The sequence below is a fragment of the Cyphomyrmex costatus genome, unplaced genomic scaffold (assembly GCF_001594065.2).
Source record: "Cyphomyrmex costatus isolate MS0001 unplaced genomic scaffold, Ccosl1.0 scaffold719, whole genome shotgun sequence".
NCBI classification, from domain to species: Eukaryota; Metazoa; Arthropoda; class Insecta; order Hymenoptera; family Formicidae; genus Cyphomyrmex; species Cyphomyrmex costatus.
The window spans coordinates 1-19,310 of record NW_017280288.1 but is presented as its reverse complement, the minus strand read 5'-3'; the positions used below and the strand labels follow the sequence as shown (position 1 = coordinate 19,310).

At 40.7% G+C, this 19,310-nt stretch overlaps 2 protein-coding genes across 2 annotated transcripts; one reads left to right on the top strand and one right to left on the bottom strand.

Annotated features, from left to right (window-relative positions):
- Nucleotides 1–667: 667 nt before the first annotated feature.
- LOC108780549 (hypothetical protein) lies at nt 668–7,581 on the bottom strand. The gene is made up of 3 exons (XM_018548305.1): nt 7,434–7,581; nt 4,922–7,379; nt 668–725 (listed from the first exon to the last, which is right to left on the bottom strand). The coding sequence occupies exons 1-3, from the start codon at nt 7,579–7,581 to the stop codon at nt 668–670; spliced, it is 2,664 nt and encodes an 887-aa protein (XP_018403807.1).
- Nucleotides 7,582–13,042: 5,461 nt separating this feature from the next.
- On the top strand, nt 13,043–13,491 carry LOC108780548 (uncharacterized). Its single transcript, XM_018548304.1, has 2 exons — nt 13,043–13,201; nt 13,288–13,491. Exons 1-2 carry the CDS (start codon nt 13,043–13,045, stop codon nt 13,489–13,491), a joined length of 363 nt encoding a protein of 120 aa, XP_018403806.1.
- The last annotated feature ends 5,819 nt before the right edge of the window (nt 13,492–19,310 follow it).

Sequence of the window (19,310 nt, the reverse complement as noted above, 5' to 3'; positions counted from 1 at the left end):
CTTGAGTGCTGAAGAAATTCTTCGAGCAATCCATTCCTTTCAAAATAGAGTACATGTTTGCATTGCAGAGAATGGTGCTCACTTCGAACATTTAATCGCTTAGCCAAATACACACTCATTCATTCCCGAACGTGAGAGGCAAGGGGACTCACGCGAATCAAGCACCCCGAACGTGAGAGGCAAGGGGACTCACGCGAATCAAGCACCCCGAACGTGAGAGGCAAGGGGACTCACGCGAATCAAGCACCCCGAACGTGAGAGGCAAGGGGACTCACGCGAATCAAGCACCCCAATGGGATGAAATTCTCGTCACGTCCATGTCGTTCATCCTGGTTAATGCTAAGCACGGGAAAATGCATGCAGTTTATCTGGACCTGATTGAGCATCAAACATAATCAGTTCAGTTAACAAATAGAAATAAGAACATTGTATACTATGTAATTCTGACGCAAGTATGCACTCACGTATACACGAGATTAAATCCGATTAAGTAACCTCTACACCTGGTACTTTTTGGGAAATGCTAATGCCGTCAATACTGTAACTTTCAAGCCTTATAACTCGAAAAGTACTTTATGAAAAAACATTTTATTATAGTGTTTTGGAAAGCACTCGAGGTGTGCTACAAGAATATGCGATAAAAAATAGGGGGTTCCATTTAAAAAATTCAAAGTGACATTGCTCTGACCTTGGTGACGCCACCCAAGGTCATACTGATCTGATCACTGAATAGATCATTTAGAACCCCATAACTTTTGTCTGAAACGTTTCTTTCTAAAATGCTCTGCTTTCGAGATAAAAGGGATGGACGGGTGGTCTCGGACACCCTGTATATGTATATATATTTTTATATTTTTTATGTTTTTTGTAATTATATAATTCTATAATCTCGAACAGTTGTTAACAACTTGCGATCTTGTAACATTGATAATGATCTAATAGAGGTCGAAACGTTTGTTATTCTATTATAATTAAAGTACGTAATTTTAATCAAACGATATTTTTTATTTACAAACAATTGTATATTTTAACAAATTTTTTGGCTCGTAGCCTTTTTTCTTTTTCATTATTTTAAAATAGTACTTGTTGTTATACATATATGGCAGAAATGATACATTATTTTTAAAACCTTCTTTTGTTTATAACTTTTTAACGAAGGACGAGCGACGGCTAAAATCTGTTGGAAGTTACTCAGGGTCATGTCCTTGACAACATATGTCAAGGTCAGGGTCATTGGGAGGGTCCCCTAATTTAAAGATTTACCGCAAAATTATTTTAACAGAATTACAGTTGGTAAATATTCCCTTTAGGGGAGCCTCTTCCAGTGACCTTGACCTTAACATATGTTGTCAAGGTCATGACCCTGAGTAACCTTCAACAGGTTTTAGCCGTCACTCGTCTTTCGTTAAAAAGTTATTAACAATTAAAAATTTTTTTTAATTAATCTTATTTTTGCTACGTATACCATATTAAATGATACTGCGTAGGGCGAGTTTCACCCGCCCTGGCCGCGACTCTCCGTCGCCTGGCGCATAGCACTGAGCCGGAGCGACGAATAGCGATGTAGATAGCCGTGTATATAGCCGAGTGCCATTAGAAAGTAAGCCGTAGACGTAAGATCACATAGGATAGATCGAGTAAGTAGATTTTCATTAGTTTGTAGGGTATTGCGTAAGCCATACATCGGTAATTAAAGTCGTACAAAAACGCGAGAGTGAGAGCGCAGTGGACCAGGTCGAGCGTGGATCAGAGGGTGTAGACCGCGAGTATTTCGTGATTCCGAGTCGGGAACACGGGTGTTTCTTTCTTTCTGGAGTAAGTGGCGATGGACCGCAGGTGGATCGATTGATTACGCATGAAAGCAAGGCGCGAGATAGATAATGTCAGTAGCAAACACGGATGTAGAGTCAGACGACAGGGACAGAACGAGAGTCGGTGAAAGTGACTGAAGAGGCAATCGGATAACGCGCAACAGGTGTGAACGCGAGGGCGACTAAACGCGACGTGGCGAGGCTGGATCAACGGTGAATACTAATCGTAGGCAACGAGTTTACGTGTAAAGTATGAGTGAGATGCAACGGTTCAGTTCAGAGTTGACAGTTTGTTGACGAGGGATTTGGCTGATCGCAGAAAATTGATCGGTGCGATCGACACTAGTCGATGGGTTCCATTTGCATATCGAGTATTATCAATTTCTAACCGTGGGATTGTAAACAATTAATTTGTTATCCAACAAGAGTCGGTGATTACGGGAAACTGACCGGTGAAATTGGCGCCGGGTACCGAGACCTGTGTGCATACCAAGTTACACTGATTTCTAACCGCGCGATCATGAACAATTAAATTGTTAACTAATAGTAGTCGTTGGTTATGAACAACTGACTGGTGAAGTAGACAGCGGGTATCGAGGTCTACGTGTACACGCACCGGCAGAAATGCTCTCCCTCGGCGTTCGGCGCGCGGCGTTACACACTCGTACTGAGCGCACACGTACGTGTTACTGGGAGCGCGGAAGAGGCGTGAAGAGACCGAACGAAACGGTAGCGTGCGTGTCGATAGAGGGAAAGACCGATTCTTGGTAGTCGGAACGTTTCGCGTGACCGAGTCAACCGGTTGTGCGATGGGGTGACCGTCGGCGAGGAAGCGTGAGCGTTCAGATAGTCGCAGAGGAGACTCCGTCGAGGTAAGACGTAATCGAGTTAGAGGCAGAGGCGAGCGGGTTGAGTTTCGAGGCGTAACACGAGACGACGGCGTATCAGAGACAGACGCGAGAGGACGGCCATGTATCGCGAGGACCGCGACGTGGAGGATCACGCGCGAGGATTCTGAGAGAAGCGAGGGTGACACAGCCGTGAGAGCGCGAGGTTTCCGCCTGATCGGACGATTGCGAGACCGACGAGACCGCGAGGGCGCCGAACGGCGAACAGGTAAAGCCCAAGACACAATGCGAGGGAATAGTTCTCTAAATTTCTTGGAATGACATCTCACTCTTTTGGATCGAAAAGTCACTCCAAGTATTCATGAAAATACCGCCAATCGAAATGGAGTGAAATTTTGGTTTTCGAACGAGTGAAATTTCTCACTCTTCATTGAATTGATTCTTTAACTCTAAAAAGAGTGACACAGTTCTCTCCAAAGACATAGAGAATGTACTGCGTGATCCCGTATCTAAGTAGTATCAAAATGTGTCGACGAAAATGAAGAGAGGGTTCCGTGGAAGACGGCCATCTCTATCTTTTTCCATTCGATGGTGTAATGGAAGAGAGAATGAGAGGGAGATGGCCGTCTTCCACGGTCCCTTTCTCTCATCCCTGTCGATCATTTTGACACACGGATCGTGCAGTCCATTCTCTATGTCTTTGGTTCTCTCGAATGGAGTGAGGATTTTAATATTCTACTAGAGTGAGAATTCGATAGGTTATGAGACAGTGGTGGAACTTACTTGCAATTTTCGGCCGATATTCAGATTGATTCCCGCATTTTACTTCACAGTGTAAATGCCGAACGATATACAGACTATGCGCGCAGATTGGTGAGGAGGGGCGAAAACCGTATATCAAGATAAAAATTGATCGATAGTTAATGCAAGTAAATTTCAGTATATATAATGAAAGAGAATATTTCATTAAATAATTTGATGCTCTCGAGTTACTTCATATATATATATATATAATCTTTATTATAAAAATACATCTTTATTATAAAAATACTTCATATATACATATACATACATATATAGTCTTTATTATAAAAATACATTAGTCCATATAAGTGTTTGCAATAACATTAGTCCATAAGTGTTTGCAATGGCAATTTTTTGAAAAATTAGTTGTTGCAATTTCATTGTTCTTCGATTTCTTCAATGTCACTGGGAGACGGGGCGAAACACGTCCGACCCGCTCGAGTGTCCTCACAAGACTTCTCTCTCACACGTTCGTCGTTTGCTTCACACGTACGTCGCTACACTGATTAGACGCGAATTGACGCGATTTTTGCACTTCAAATTGGAGTGAAGTTTAGAGCGTTAACGATTTCACTTAAAAAATAAGAGTGAATCTTTTCATTTTTTGTTTTGGTGTGAATACATTCACTCCATTAAATTAATCTGGAGACACGGTAGTGTCTCGGCGCTAAGCCAAGCGCGCGACACTGCCGTGCCTCCTTTACGCGAAACTGAGAATTTTTCGGGGTCGAGATGATCAGATCTCAGTAACGGCTGAACCGATCAAGTTCTACATACGCTCTATCGATAGTAAATACTAAAATTGTATGATAAAATTGCTTTCATTTTTTTCTACGTGCCCTACGAGCGGAGATATCGCGACGCAAAGTTCGAATCTGTAATTTTTTATACACACTAAATACTTTAATTCTCGTGAAAATGTTTCTTATCTTTATTATTGTATTTTATTACATCGAGATCGACAACTAGCAGCGCGAAGTGTTTTTACATAAAAAATTTTTCTATTTAAATAAATTTTTTTCATTTTGTTTTTAAATTAATTATGATATAATTTTTTTAAAGAAGAATTAAATCACTTGGTTTCGAATTGGAAGATCTTTTAATAAGAATACAAAGGCATATACTTAGGTTTCATTGTATGCAGATAAAGATAGTACCACATGGGTTTTACTTTTTGATTTAGTAGAATTTAAGTAATAGTACTATATATGGGTTCTTAAAGATTAAAGGTACCACATGTGTTTTACTTTTTAATTTGGTAGAATTTAACTTGGCGCCGATTGTTGATATCAAATCTTGTATACAAATGATAAATGTCATTAGAATTAAGTAAATAAGGATAATATCACGTAGGTTTTTAAAGATGGTTCTACTAAACAGCAAATGTGATTGGTCAGTTTCACAGTCGATTAAGTAATTGACGTTGGTGAAACTGGCCCAAATGGTTTTTTGACCAGCAGCATTGATGAGTCTCCAGTGATCATGTCATCAACATAGAAGTCGCGACTGATAACCGCAGCGGCACGAGGATGACTTGCCTCATATTCGAAAGACAATTGTTGCAACGAACGTATAGCTGAGAAAGGTGCTGAAGCAGTTCCATAAGTAACCGTGTTTAGGCTAAACGTTGATACAGAATCTGCTGGATGTGCTCTCCATAATATGCATTGGTATCGTCGATGGTCTGGTTTAATCATAATTTGTCGATACATCTTAACGATGTCACCGATTAGAACGTAAGGATGTTGTCGAAACCGCAACAAAATTTCAAACAACTCCGGCTGAATGGTAGGTCCTACCATCAAACAATCGTTCAACGATTTTCCGGATGTAGTGGGACAGGAAGCGTCGAACACTACTCGAAGTTTCGTCGATACTGATTCCTTCTTGAGGACTGCATGGTGTGGAAGATAGTTTACTCCTGTGGTCTCTGTGTCCGGCACTGCTGACATGTGACCAAGCTTAATGTACTCGTCTATAAACTTGACGTATCTCTCCTGCAGTTGAGGATCTCTTTTAAATTTGCGTTCTAAATGATGCAGTCGCTTGAGTGCACTGGTTTTCGACTCTCCCAGGATGCGTGGATCTTCGCGAAACGGCAATGCTACCTCAAACCCACCGTCGGCAGTTCTTTTATGTTCGTTTTGGAAAAGTTCTTCACACTTAGCTTCTTCTTTGGAGAAAATCTTTGTTTCTGGCATGTCTTCTATGCGCCAGAATTTTTCCACTTGTGCGTTAAGTTCATCGTTTCGAACAAGTCCACAAATTACTAACCTGTTGTGAAATTGCGAAACGTTTGATGATCCGACTTGTCCACATAATATCCAGCCCAGCTTCGTTGACTGCAACATGGGTTGTTTAGCTCCCAACTGGATCCTTTCGGTTTCGAGAACGTCCCAGAAGATCGTTGCTCCCAATAATAAGTCAACAGTTTGTGGTTTATAAAACGTTGGATCTGCCAAATTTAGGCATTGAGGAAGACTCACGGATTTGATACTAATAGTTTTAGTAGGAATGGATCGTGTGATCTGATTGACGATGAGTAAGTTAACGTCTGTTTCGTATGTCGTCTTCGTAGATGCTATACTAGTCTGAGTCGTTTCAACAATTGATGTTTCAGACACATTAAGACATGATATCATATGTTTTATACTTTTATTAACATTAAGTTTCAATCGTTGACACAAAGCTTTAGTAATGAAAGATTGCGACCTGTTATCCAATAAAGCGCGTGCCTTGTGCCATCTACCTTCATCATCCCGAATGTACACCATCGCTGTCGACAAAAGAATTTCCGGGTTGACTTGATTAAGACAACTTGATTTCATAGTTACAGAAGTTGCAACCGATTTTTCGCATGCTTGCTTATTCGCGTTGCTTGATTTCTCGGACGAATCGCTTGACACAGTTGAGCCTTTGTTGGAGTTATTGACTCGTTCGTCCGCGTGAAGCAGTGTGTGATGTTTCTTTGAGCAGTGCCTGCACGTGCGAGAAGTGCAGTTTTGTACTGTGCGATTCGGTGCTAGGCAATTGTAACACAGATTTAATCTCCGCACTTCGTTACGCCGTGACTCTAATGACAATTCTTTAAAAATTTTACATGCAAATATTCGATGTGCCTGCTTACAGAGAGCACACTCGACTGCTTCACCTGCCACCACGTGCGCAAGACTTGTACCTTGATTCTTGTTTGCTTTGACCTGATTTGGCTTCTGCGTAGAAACCTTTCCGTGCGCCGGGTGAAGAAATTCAAGGAACTGACAGCGTGTGTCAAGAAATCCCATAAGTTGTTTAATAGTTGACAATTTTTCCTGAGCCACCTTCAGCTCCCATTCCTTCTTTGTCGTGGGATCCAATTTTCTCGTAACTAGATAAATTATGAGAGTATCCCATTTGTCGACAGGTTCTTTTAGTTGCTGCAACACTCGTAAATGTTTTTGAAAGTCATCTGATAATGCTCGTAACATCTCTGCCGACTCTTTTGGAATTGGAGGGATATCGAACAGTTCTTTAACGTGATAATGTATAGTTAACCGTAAATTTTGAAATCGCTTAGTTAATAATTCAAGTGCAATAGGATAGTTTTCGTTAGTTGTTTGCAATGAATGTATAACTTGAGCAGCCGAATCTGACAGTGCAGATTTCAGATAATGAAACTTTTGAATTGAATCTAATTGAACGTTGTTGTGTACTAGTGCTTGGAACGTATCATAGAATTGCTGCCACTGCTCATAATTTCTACTAAAGGTCGGCAAAGAAATCACGGGCAATCGCACTGGTGTTTGATTTACGTTCACGTTTTGTACAGCTACTTGGTTGTTTGTCGTGTTGTTAGTATTTTGCGCTAGCTTCGATCGAGCCGCAGCTTGCACTATGAAGAACAGCTCTTCGAACCTTTCCCGTTCCGCGTAGTTGGCTTCAGGAAGAAGTTCGTCGATTTTCGTTTGAATTGCGATCTTTTAATACTTACTCCACAGCTCATTGTATTTCTCAAGTTTCGCTTCTAACAGTAACCTATTCTCAAGACTGTGTGCATAATTGTCGACAAATGTCTTAAATCTAGTCGCGCGTGCTTTGAGCGTCGTTCGCTCACGTTTCAACGAATCTAAACTCGACATTGTATCGCGAAATTACCAACCTTGATATCGTACACAAAATTACCGACTGCAGCGATATGATGTGACGATAGCGTTTATGTAGTGTCGTGAGCCTGTTGATGATTCTCGGCCAAAGCGAACGATGGCAGTTCTCGTCGCAGAATAAAAAAAAAATGGCCGTTAGCGTCGCCTGACAATATGGCAGTCTTTGTTGCAAAAGAGAAAATGGCGATTCTCCTTACCGGAACCCAATCCTCGATCTCACCTGAGAGACGTCGACGGATGTGTATGGACAGTATGCCGTCTCAAGCTTTCTCGACTTTTACTTGAGATCGTTAGTGGTTATCGATGCTCAAGAATTCCCAATATCGCGATGAAGAAGTAGTGTGATGTGCTTCCACAATCCTCGATGCTTACCCTCTTGAACGTTGTCTAATTGAATGCGACGACAGTTAGCTCGTGCGGCCAACAAGTGTATATCCGGCTCGAAGGACCAATTTACCGTGAATCCCGTGTTGATGTACGGAAAAAAGTCACGTTGTGTGCTTTTGAAAATCTCTTTATTCGTGTGAAAGATTGCAACGATCCGTTGTTGCCGGTTGCTTACACATTACTCTACTACTCTCCCTACTCTCTTCGTTACAGTACGCCAGCGCCACGCATGAACTATACGAATGCGATCGAGTCTGATCGGTAACATTTAGCGCGAGATTCATACAGACATGTATCATTTGTATAAAAGATTTGATATCAATAGTCGGCGCTAAGTTATTCTACCTTATTACTTACTGAATTTTAATGACATTTATCATTTGTATAAAAGATTTGATATCAACAGTCGGCGCCAAGTTAAATTCTACCAAATTAAAAAGTAAAACACAATTTAAATAATTAAATTTAAATAATAATATTATAGCTTTTATAGATAGTTTTCATTGTTTTTCTTATTCCCTCTAGTAGCGCAAAGTGTTTTTACATAAAAATTCTTCTATTTGAATAAATTTTTTTTATTTTGTTTTTAAATTAATTGTGATATAATTTTTTTAAAGAAGAATTAAATCACTTGGTTTCGAATAGGAAGATCTTTTAATAAGAATACAAAGGCATATACTTAGGTTTCATTGTATGAAGATAAAGATAGTACCACATGGGTTTTACTTTTTAATTTAGTAGAATTTAAGTAATAGTACTATATGGGTTCTTAAAGATTCAAGGTACCACTTGTGTTTTATTTTTTAATTTGGTAGAATTAAACTTGGCGCCGACTATTGATATCAAATCTTGTATACAAATGATGAATGTCATTAAAATTAAGTAAGTAATAAGGTAGAATAACTTGGCGCCGACTATTGATATCAAATCTTTTATATAAATGATAAATGTCATTAAAATTAAGTAAGTAATAAGGTAGAATAACTTGGCGCCGACTATTGATATCAAATCTTTTATACAAATGATATATGTCATTAGAATTAAGTAAATAAGGATAATATTATGTAGGTTTTTAAAGATGGTTCTATTAAACAGCAAATGTGATTGGTCAATTTCACATTCGATTAAGTAATTGACGTTGGTGAAACTGGCCCAAATGGTTTTTTGACCAGCAGCACCCACTCTTATAGATATATACAGGGTGTCCCAGTAACTCTGTTACAAGGTAATGTCTCTGTTACCGTTAATGATACGCGAAAATGTCTAAGGAAGAAATTGTTTGGTTCGGAGGGGAACATGTATTGGTCACCTTGTTTTGGGGGTATGACGTCACGGGGAGGGGATGACGTCACAAGGCGAGAGGGGTATGACATCACGGGAGGGGAGGGGAATGACGTCACAGGGCGAGGGGTATGACGTTGATGGGTATGACATCACGGGAGGGGAGGGGCATGACGTCACGGGAGGGGAGGGGGTGTCGAGGGGTATGACGTCACGGAAGGGGAAGGTGACGTCGCAGAGGGATGACGGGGAGGAAAATAACGTCACAGGTGCTGACGTAGTGGGAAATTTGCGCGGAAAGAATTGCGGGGTCCGCCGCGGGGTCAATAGCCGCCAGGCGCGGGGATCTCCGAACGCGGTAAGCTAACGCGCGCGGTCCTCCCTCGTCGCGAGGTCTGTCGGGCGCGATCCCTCCGCCCTCCGGGCGCGGTCCGGCCCCCACTGGGGTGCGTTCAGAATAAACGCCCGGACGACAACTTTTTACCTAAAAGCGTTCGATTTGACCGGATGTTTCGTCCAGACGTTTCACCCAGATCGCGCGCGCGCGTTCAGAATAGGTTTAGAAAAACACCCAGACTACAACTTTTTGCCGCACTCGAGACTGCGGTCAATTTCGTCCGACATGCGCAGAGAAGCCTATTTATGCCTACGCAACCTATAAGAACCATATGATGATATGATTTGAGGTTATTATTATGTCTCACGCCATTTTAGCACTTCCGTATTTAACTGTGATAAATAGAATAATATAAATTATAAAGAATAGTTTGAACTTTAATACATATAAAGATAATAATATGAAGAATAGTTTAATAGATAATAATATAAATATTTGATAGATAATAATATATTTTATAGATGATATAAAAGAATAGTTTGAACTTGGTAAGTGATTATATACATTTTTTTATTTACATTACTGATTCTATATAACAATATATTAATGTAAAAAAGCAAGTAATAAATACATGCATAAATTTTATTAAGAGAGAATTATTCAAAATAAAAGCAACATAATTCTATTAATTTATTTAATATTATTAATTTTTAGTTAAAAAGTACAATGGAAAATTGTACAATAGGTGCTATTACATTATATAAAACGTTCTTCTTGAGTGCTATCGAGTCTGATGACGATTCCGAAGAAGAGGAGCTAATAGAATTATATGCTGAAAAATTGTCAAATTCCCCAAAAAAAAATTCCATCTCGAATAAAATATTTAATTGAGCATATCGTATTAAACAGTAAAGGAATTTCAATAACATTTCAGAATAACAATTTCAGTCCTTTTCCTTTTTAGAGATTTCTACGATTTAGATAGATTATCTTTTACATTTGAGTTACAAATATCTGTTGAATTAGACTCTTTATTTGATTCGATAATTTCTTCAATCGTCTCAAATGTAAATGTCTACCCAATGCGTACCGGGTCCCTCAGCGTTGTCTAGATTGACGATACCGCTCTCGTTTCGACGTACTCCTTCCACCGGTAATGTCGTACGCATAAAGATATCTCTGAAATACGAAATGCGCATACGTTTTGCAAGTTGTAGCAGTTGCATGTTGGTAGTTACACCCGTTGGTATTTTTAACGTCTCATCGTTTTTTTTCTTTTTACTACTCCTCGTCCACGCTTGTAGGGAGCGAGATAAACACCGTGACCTTCCATGACGCGATTATGACGTTGCATTTTTTCCAGCTGACGCTTCGCTGCTCTGCTATCATTTACAGCCTTGGCGACTCCCGCCGCTCCACCAACCAACGACCCGAGGACGCCCAGCAGCGGAAGAACAGGCAGGATACCACCGCGTTTCGCTATCAGAAGTATCCTCTTTCTCTTCCTAGGCCTTTTCAAGCCCATACCCATCTTTGTTTTAGCCTTCATAGTCGCCCAAACAGCTGTGGCGGCGGCTCTTTCTTTGAGAGACGAATCTCTCGCGGTAATGCGTTTCTGCGCCTTTTCAGCAAGTATATTATCAGCCGCGGCCGTTCAGTGAGATTGTTGCTGTGCGAACACGCTATATCGTGTTCGCGACACGCCGTGTCCAATAGATTAATACCTAGGTCGCCTCTAGCTAATCGTTTCTCCGAACGCGTCCCCGGTCCACAAAACTGTTAACCGGGAATGTGCAGTTCGAAAGGAAGCGCGTTTATCGCTTTATTTAACAAACCTCTGCCTCTCGACGGCATTCGCTACAATTCTTTATCAACGGCACTGGATCGTCGATATGCGTTTGCTGACTCGGCAAATTGTAATACTTCAGACACCGACGGTGTTGTTGTACCTCCGAATCGACTCGTATATGCTCAGGTAGTCTATCCCATAGCAGATCTATACAATTCTCAAACTCTCGCATTAGAACAATTTTCGATATATATTCCAATTCTTTAGAGGTTAAATCATTCGACACGATGAGAAACATTTTGATTACTGAGCAATTACGCTCTACGTGACTCTATAAATAGACCCACTCGCGACATTGTTTCCAGTTTCCTGAGGAACGAGAAAATATGCGGTTTGTGCGCCAGTCGCAAACTATCAAGGTAACGAATCTTGACGGTAAAGTGCAAACCAATAAGAGATGCGCAAGCATGGCAACATGCTACCGAGTTCTATTCTCGCAATCATTTGCGGCCCGTCGAATTGCGGCAAGACGAATGTACTGATAAGTTTGTTGGAGAACCCGAACGGCGTACGCTTCGAAAACGTATACGTTTATTCAAAATCTCTGCAACAACTAAAGTATCGATATCTTGAAAATTTATTAGCACCGATCGAAGAAATAAACTATTTTACATTCTCCTATACACATTTTACATTCTCCTTATAGACCTTCTGTTTATAATTATGGTATTGTGTCACAAAACATTATGTAGTATTTCTTTTTGATTTTACTTTATTATTTTCCATTATAGCACGTATAAAGGTACATTTTCACGTGCTGCTAAAATAAACAATTGAAGCGACAGACCTGTCGTGATCTGTCGCTCTTATTTTAGCGGTTGAAATTTTGTAGTTTAAACAGTTTCAACTACAAGCGTCAAACGTTCAAACGCTATGTGACGCTATTTGATAGTGCTGCCGCGTTGTGTGGACTCACTTTGAAAAATATACAAAAATGAGCACTCGGTGACTCGATCCAAAACGCGTCCGTTACGATCGAGTGGTTCTTCAGAACTCATAGTGGATGACACTTTCGTGAAAAACATTCACGAAATCAGTCACTCAATTTTTAATTTTAATCCTTCTACCCCTATTTCATGTAAAAAGTTGTCACTGTAACAATTCTGCGACAATAGTTTTCACATGACCTTTTTTGTCGCTGGAATGGCCAGTTTCAGCAGCTCGTGAAAAGGCACCTTAAGGTGTCTGACTAGCGAAGCTTCTACCGGCCGCTACTAGGAGCGCGTAGAGAGATCTTTGCATCTCCAATACGCGCTTCAACATAGGTTATCACTACATTCTCACTGTCATCGACGTGCTGAGTAAGCATGCATGGGCCATGCCGCTCAAAGTCAAGAACGACGCGACGCGGGTAATTGCAAAGATAATTCGAGATGACCAAAGATGTCCGAAAAATTTGCAGACTGACAAAGGAAAGGAATTTTACAACTCGGATGTGCAGAAACTCTTGAAGAAGCATAACATCAATCATTATTCTACGTATTCCGTAATGAAGGCATCGGTCGTCGAACGATTCAATCGTACATTGAAGAATGACATGTGGAAACAGTTTACATACACGGAAACTGAATAAATGGATCGAAATGCTGCTGCGTCTCGTGTCGGATTACAATGCGCGTAAGCATCGCACTATCGGCATGCGACCCGCTGACGTAACTCCCGCGATCGCCAAAAGACACCTGGGCACGGTGTATAGTGCGACAAAGATAGCGGGTCCCGCAAAATTCAAAGTGGGCGATGCGGTACGCATAACAAATTCAAGACAATATTTGAAAAAGGTTTTACACCGAATTGGACCACGGAGGTCTTTAAAATTATTGAATTGCAGCAAACTAATCCAGTGACGTACCTACTGGAGGATTTCCGCGGTGAGCTCATAGCTGGAGGTTTCTATGAATACGAACGCGTCGCTAATCCCGATGTGTATCTCGTTGAAAAAGTGAAGCGCAAAAGGGGAAACGAGGTTTATGTGAAATGGTTGGGACTTGACAAATCACACAATTCGTGGATTCATAAAGATAATGTATTATAAAATTATAAATTATACATTATAAAAATTATACATTATATAAATTATATATTATATATTAAAATATATTAAATATCCTTTACAAATATATTTACATATTATATATTACATATGATATATTACATATATTATACATTTTATACATGTTATACATATTCAATATTATTATTATTCATACAAGATACGTTTTATTTACACCGGTAATGTCCCCATGGCAGCGTGTCGGTAGAACCTGATACGATATACCGCTTATCATCATGCGGACTTAGAGCGATTTTTGTTTCCGATATCGTATATACCTCGTGCAATTTCGATCTGATGCACGATTGTCTGCGCGTCATTTCAATAGCGTCGTTTAAGCATCGCGTGTAATCATCAAACATTATGGATCTTGCCACAACGTTACTTTTGACACCCTCTGCCTTTTTCGTATCCTTCTTTCCGTGCACACGTAAAGCGTACATTTTCGCTCTAAGCCCGACGAATTCAGTCATGATGGCACCGCTGTTCTCGTCTTTCATAAAACCTGGAACTTTTTTATTTGCGAGTGGAATACGATATGGATTGTCGACAGAGTAATCGCTCGTACCAAATCTATCGATATCGCGTTTTATAATTTTATATACGTCGTCACACTTTACATGATATATGAGGCTATCAGTATCGGTATACATAATTTTGCATTTATCGCGAAACAGCGGTGCCATATATTCGTGGTGAAATTCATACAAACACGTTTTAGATATATCGAAGATGCACATACCCACGTATATCGGTTTGTCGAACTTCACTTCGAGCTTACGCAGTTCTATCGCGACCAGATTCTCCGAGAAAACGCTACGACTGTGAAAGTTGGGTTTCGCGATCATTGCTTCAGCACCGTATCTGCCTTTCCATTTTGTCAACAGTTTTACATCAACGCGATCGCGCACATTCTCCATGGTTTTGCCAAATACTGCGTTATTCATAAGTTTATATAAATTTTTCTCAAAATCGTTTTTTGCCAATGTTCTAAATTTTGTGTTTAATTCGATGTAATCACGATGCCATGGAGATTGTGTGAATTGCAAAATACAGTGAACCTTTCCGATATGGAGGCCGTGACGAGTACACTGCTGCAGGTTGCGATAATGAATCACGTAGCGCTGCTTATCCCATAACGTCACGAGAAGCTTCTCATCGCGCTTGCCGGGCGGTTTCTCTCGCGTTGGACAGAACGGTAGGTCAGTGTGCGACGTCGTGGAGATGTTGCGAATATTCCAAGTCTACCTCGAGAATATAGCCCGTAGGTGAATCTAGCGCGATGGTCGAAAAGTCGAAATTTTGCACGTCGTCGATCGATCGAAAGTCGGCATATGGCAATGGTTGACACATTGCCCAGCCATAGAGGTTGTTGACATTGTAATACATTAAATATGATAACTGTTTCGATGGGTCGTACGATGGCATGTATTTGTTGTTGGCTCGCGCGTACCTGTTTGAGCACTGGCTCAGACCACCGCGTATACCGCGCTCGACAAACATGACCATGTCAATGTCTGTAAGCAATTCAAATTTTACACCTGTATGCTTCAAAATCCCATCTAAAGTCAGGCAAGGTGTAATAGTATGCGGGGTCGAGCCCGTAACTCGCGACGCAACTGCCGCGGAAATTTTCAAAGACGTCGGCCAACAACAATACATCTGTTTTTAGATACAGGTCGCTATATTCACCGAGCGTTTGGATGGAGAACCGCTGCCACACGTTGACTGCGTGCGCGTAATCGCTCTCGGATACCGTGGCGTCAATGAACTATAAAATGACTCGCAAGGCGGCAAGCACGATTCATTCAATTTTTCACTGCAATCAATATACTCGTACGGTGTTGAATAAACGGTGAATGAGACGCCACGAACATATGTCTGTCACACGTGCCACCGGGTAATCCGTCAGTAGCGATGTGGTCGAGGAAAGTAATTGACTTCCTCTTATTTCACATTAAATTTATTGCCGTTCACTGGGATACAAAATTGTGTTGGAGCGAAGGAAATCACACGTCGAATGCTCTCGAAAAACTTCGTTGTTGTCGTAACGGAAAACGGACTTGTACTCCCTCTGTACGTACACGAGAGCTCTGTACGCCCTCTCTAGTAATGCGTGTCGCGCCGAAAGCAACTAGACATGCGATCATGACGCGAGACCGTGCATGCCGTGAATACAATCCTCGCGGACGGTGAATAATACGTAGCTTATGCCTTAAACTATGAGAACGTGAAGTGAATAATGAAAGTTTGACTAATTATTATACATACGGAAAGATACCTTTTCGAGTTAAAAGATTAAAATTTTCTTCCGATAAATGGGAAAATTCGCGTCGCAGTACTCGCTGTTTATCTTTATTGAGAAAAGATCCTAATTTGTCTAAATTAGAAGCGAGAAATCTGTATGAATCTATGAAACGTAATTGTATACAATTTTTTTATCATCTATAGTATCATCAACGTGTTTAGTGAATGAAATATATTTTTCTTTAGTTATTGGTAATAAATCTACGCGTCCTTTGTACGCGGTTGCAATTTCCTTGATAATGAAATGAGCGTCGTAACCGGTTAAATTGTGAAAGACTACGGGTATGCAACGCGAATCCTTATAATTTAAATTACAATTTGTGTGCCCTGGACCTCTATATCGCCCGGTGAGATGGCAGTGATCGCGTGCCCGCTTATCATCTTTCGCGAACGGTTTCTCGCATACATGACAGTGCGTGGCGCTATTGAATTTTCGCCAGTCATCTTGCGTGAAATTCATGGGAACATTGGTCGAAATTACAGATGGCACACTATGTGCTAAATTTTTTAATTTGTCCGCGAGCCATGATATACAATTATTATCGCGGTGAAATCGATAGCCTGACAGTGAGCTATCATAGGAACAATAAACGTAATACCAGATACTGAAGACGTGATGTTGGTACGTGTACGTGGATGATGTAGGCTCCTTATCCGTTTTCTCCAATGCGCACTCCAAATCGGCATAGACCACAAATGGGACGCGCTCCTTCCTGCAATGGTTCTTGAACTTGAGCCACTTGTCGTCCTCGCTCGGTAGCCTTATCGCACAATCGTTTAATTTTCCACAGTCGACGCTGTGTAAAAAAAAAAAAAAAAAATATTACTATTATTATTTACTATTGTTACTGTTATTATTATTATTATTATTAATATTTTATATATATATATTATTATTATTATTATTAATTATACCATACCTATCGCAGAAGTATTTCCTGTTCTTCTTTTTGCTAATTTGTGATCTCACAAGGCGTGATAAGTTATTGATCAGTGTGAAATGTCCCTCGATGTCATCCTCCACGTACAAGAGGTTCACGTGCTTGTTTCTCTTTCGGTCGACGAGTCGTATCGGTACGATCCCATCTTCGATGGCGTAGACGTTGACGTAAATGATCGTTTAGATTTTCAAATGTTTTAATTTGATTCAACGTCATCGGAAACTCAATACCCGTAAGATTTAGTACCGATGAGTAGTGCGGATATGAAGATTCTCTGTGACCATTTTCTTGGGCTGGATGCAGAGCGGCAACTACTGACCATGCAAAACAAGCATTGTCTTTGGACTGCACGTTGATCACCGCTCTCTTCAGCATAATTTCCTCCGGGAGTTTGATGTGACATCCCGCGCGCAGAGGATTTAGTTTATTCGCGTTAACAGTCAAGTTCAATATACGCGACAGTGCTATCGCGTTCTTGAAACTCTTCGAGCGATGCCAGGATTGGCTCGACGACGCGTGACACGTACCATTCGCGCTGATCGGTGCATCGATATATTTCATAGTTCCTAGTTGCGATGCTCTTGTTCGCGCGTTTATCCCCCGCTACGAATTCACCATTAAATACTGTATTTATCTTTATAGAGTCATATCTCCGCATAATACACTGCACACGCTCGAGCACAATTTCACTCGCGTCTTCGAGGAATCGGCGGGGCTCGATGTGATTAGAGTTTATCACCGCTGTCGTCAAAATACGGCTTTCGAACGCCGTTTCTATCTCGCGCCATCGGAGTCCATAACCGGCGCCCACATACACGAATCGTCCGCGCACTGAATCTTTCAAACTCTCGAGCCGCGCGATACAGGCGATCACTGATTGTCTACTACCGATCGATAATCGCGGGCGTTTGATCCGACTCTGTTCTTCCAGAGATTCTATGAATTTGTCGCACCGCTGTTCCCACGCGATGTACTTTTCTCTGGTATCAAGCAGGGTAGCTTGCTCTATTAAATCTCGCTCCATGTCGCTTGATTGACTAATGACGCCATGCGTCTAAATCTTTGCGTTTTATATTAATCTATTCGGCAACGTCGCATCTCGCAACTGTTAAATGTGCAATATGGCAACGTCGCATTTGTATCAAATTACATTACTGCTCTCATCACCGGACGTGTCTTTTGCATAAAATCTTAAACAGAAATTGCGAACGTTGCATTTTAAAATATCGAGTTACACTGATTATTTCATCACCGTACGTGTCTAAAAATCTGTATTGTGCAAAATTCTTTCTTAGCAGCTGTATATTTGCAAACGCTGCATTTTAAAATATTGAATTACACTAATGATTTCATCACCGTACGTGTCTTTTGCAAAATTTTGCAGCTGCATATCAGCAAACGCTGCATTTTAAAAATATTAAATTACACTAATGATTTCATCACTGGACATGTCTTTTGCAAAAATGCTGCAGCTGCATATTTGCAAACGCTGCATTTTAAAAAACGTTGGAGGGGGTACAGTTTAAAAGCGGTTCGTGCAACGTTATTGCATCAGTTACTCAAACGATTTCAATCAGCATAGATTCTCACGTTCAGCATGAACTGTACCTAAGTATTTTTCACATACGAGGTGCGTTAAAAAAAAGGGTGTCTTTTCAAATTTCGGGGGCTACGTACATTCGATTTTTGAATTTTTTTTTGTTATGTTGATACACATGTCTCCAACATATGTTGATATTATCAATTGTTTTGCATGTTTAGTTTGTTTTTCACAGATATAAAGGTTGGACGTGTTTCGGTGTGTTTGGCGATTTCTTGCTATCGAGAAAAATGGATCAAAGAATCTGTATTAAGTTTTGTGTGAAAAATAAAATTAAGTGCTCTGACGTACTTCAAATGTTGATTGCGGCATTTGGCGAGTCTACTTTGAGCAAAAAAAGTGTTTATAAGTGGTACAAGCTCTTCATAGAAGGTAGAGAAGATGTTAATGACGATGCCAGCCTTGGAGGTCAAATGTGAAGGTTTTGCTCACTGTTTTCTTCGATTACAATGGCGTGGTGCATCGTGAGTTCTTGCCACAAGGTCGTACGGTCAATAAGGAATATTACCTTGAAGTTATGCGCCGTTTGCGTGAAGCAATACGAAAAAATCGCCCGGAATTGTGGAACAACCCGTCATGGATATTGTATCACGATAATGCACCAGCTCACACGTCGCTGCTTATTCGTAATTTTTGGCCAAAACCAATCTTATAATCATGCCTCAGCCACCGTATTCACAGACTTCCAGGCCTCCTGCGACTTTTTCTTGTTCCCAAAACTGAAAAAACCCAAGAACGGAGATTTGCCACGATTGAGGAGATAAAGACCGCATTGCTGGAAGAACTCATTCCAAAAAGCGCATATCAACAGTGCTTCGAGGATTGGAAAAAGCGCTGGCACAAGTGTATAATATCTGAGGGGGATTACTTTGAAGGGGACAAAATAGATACCTTCCTAAATTAAAACGATTACCTAACCACAAAATAGAAAAACCAATAAATTTCAACCTTTG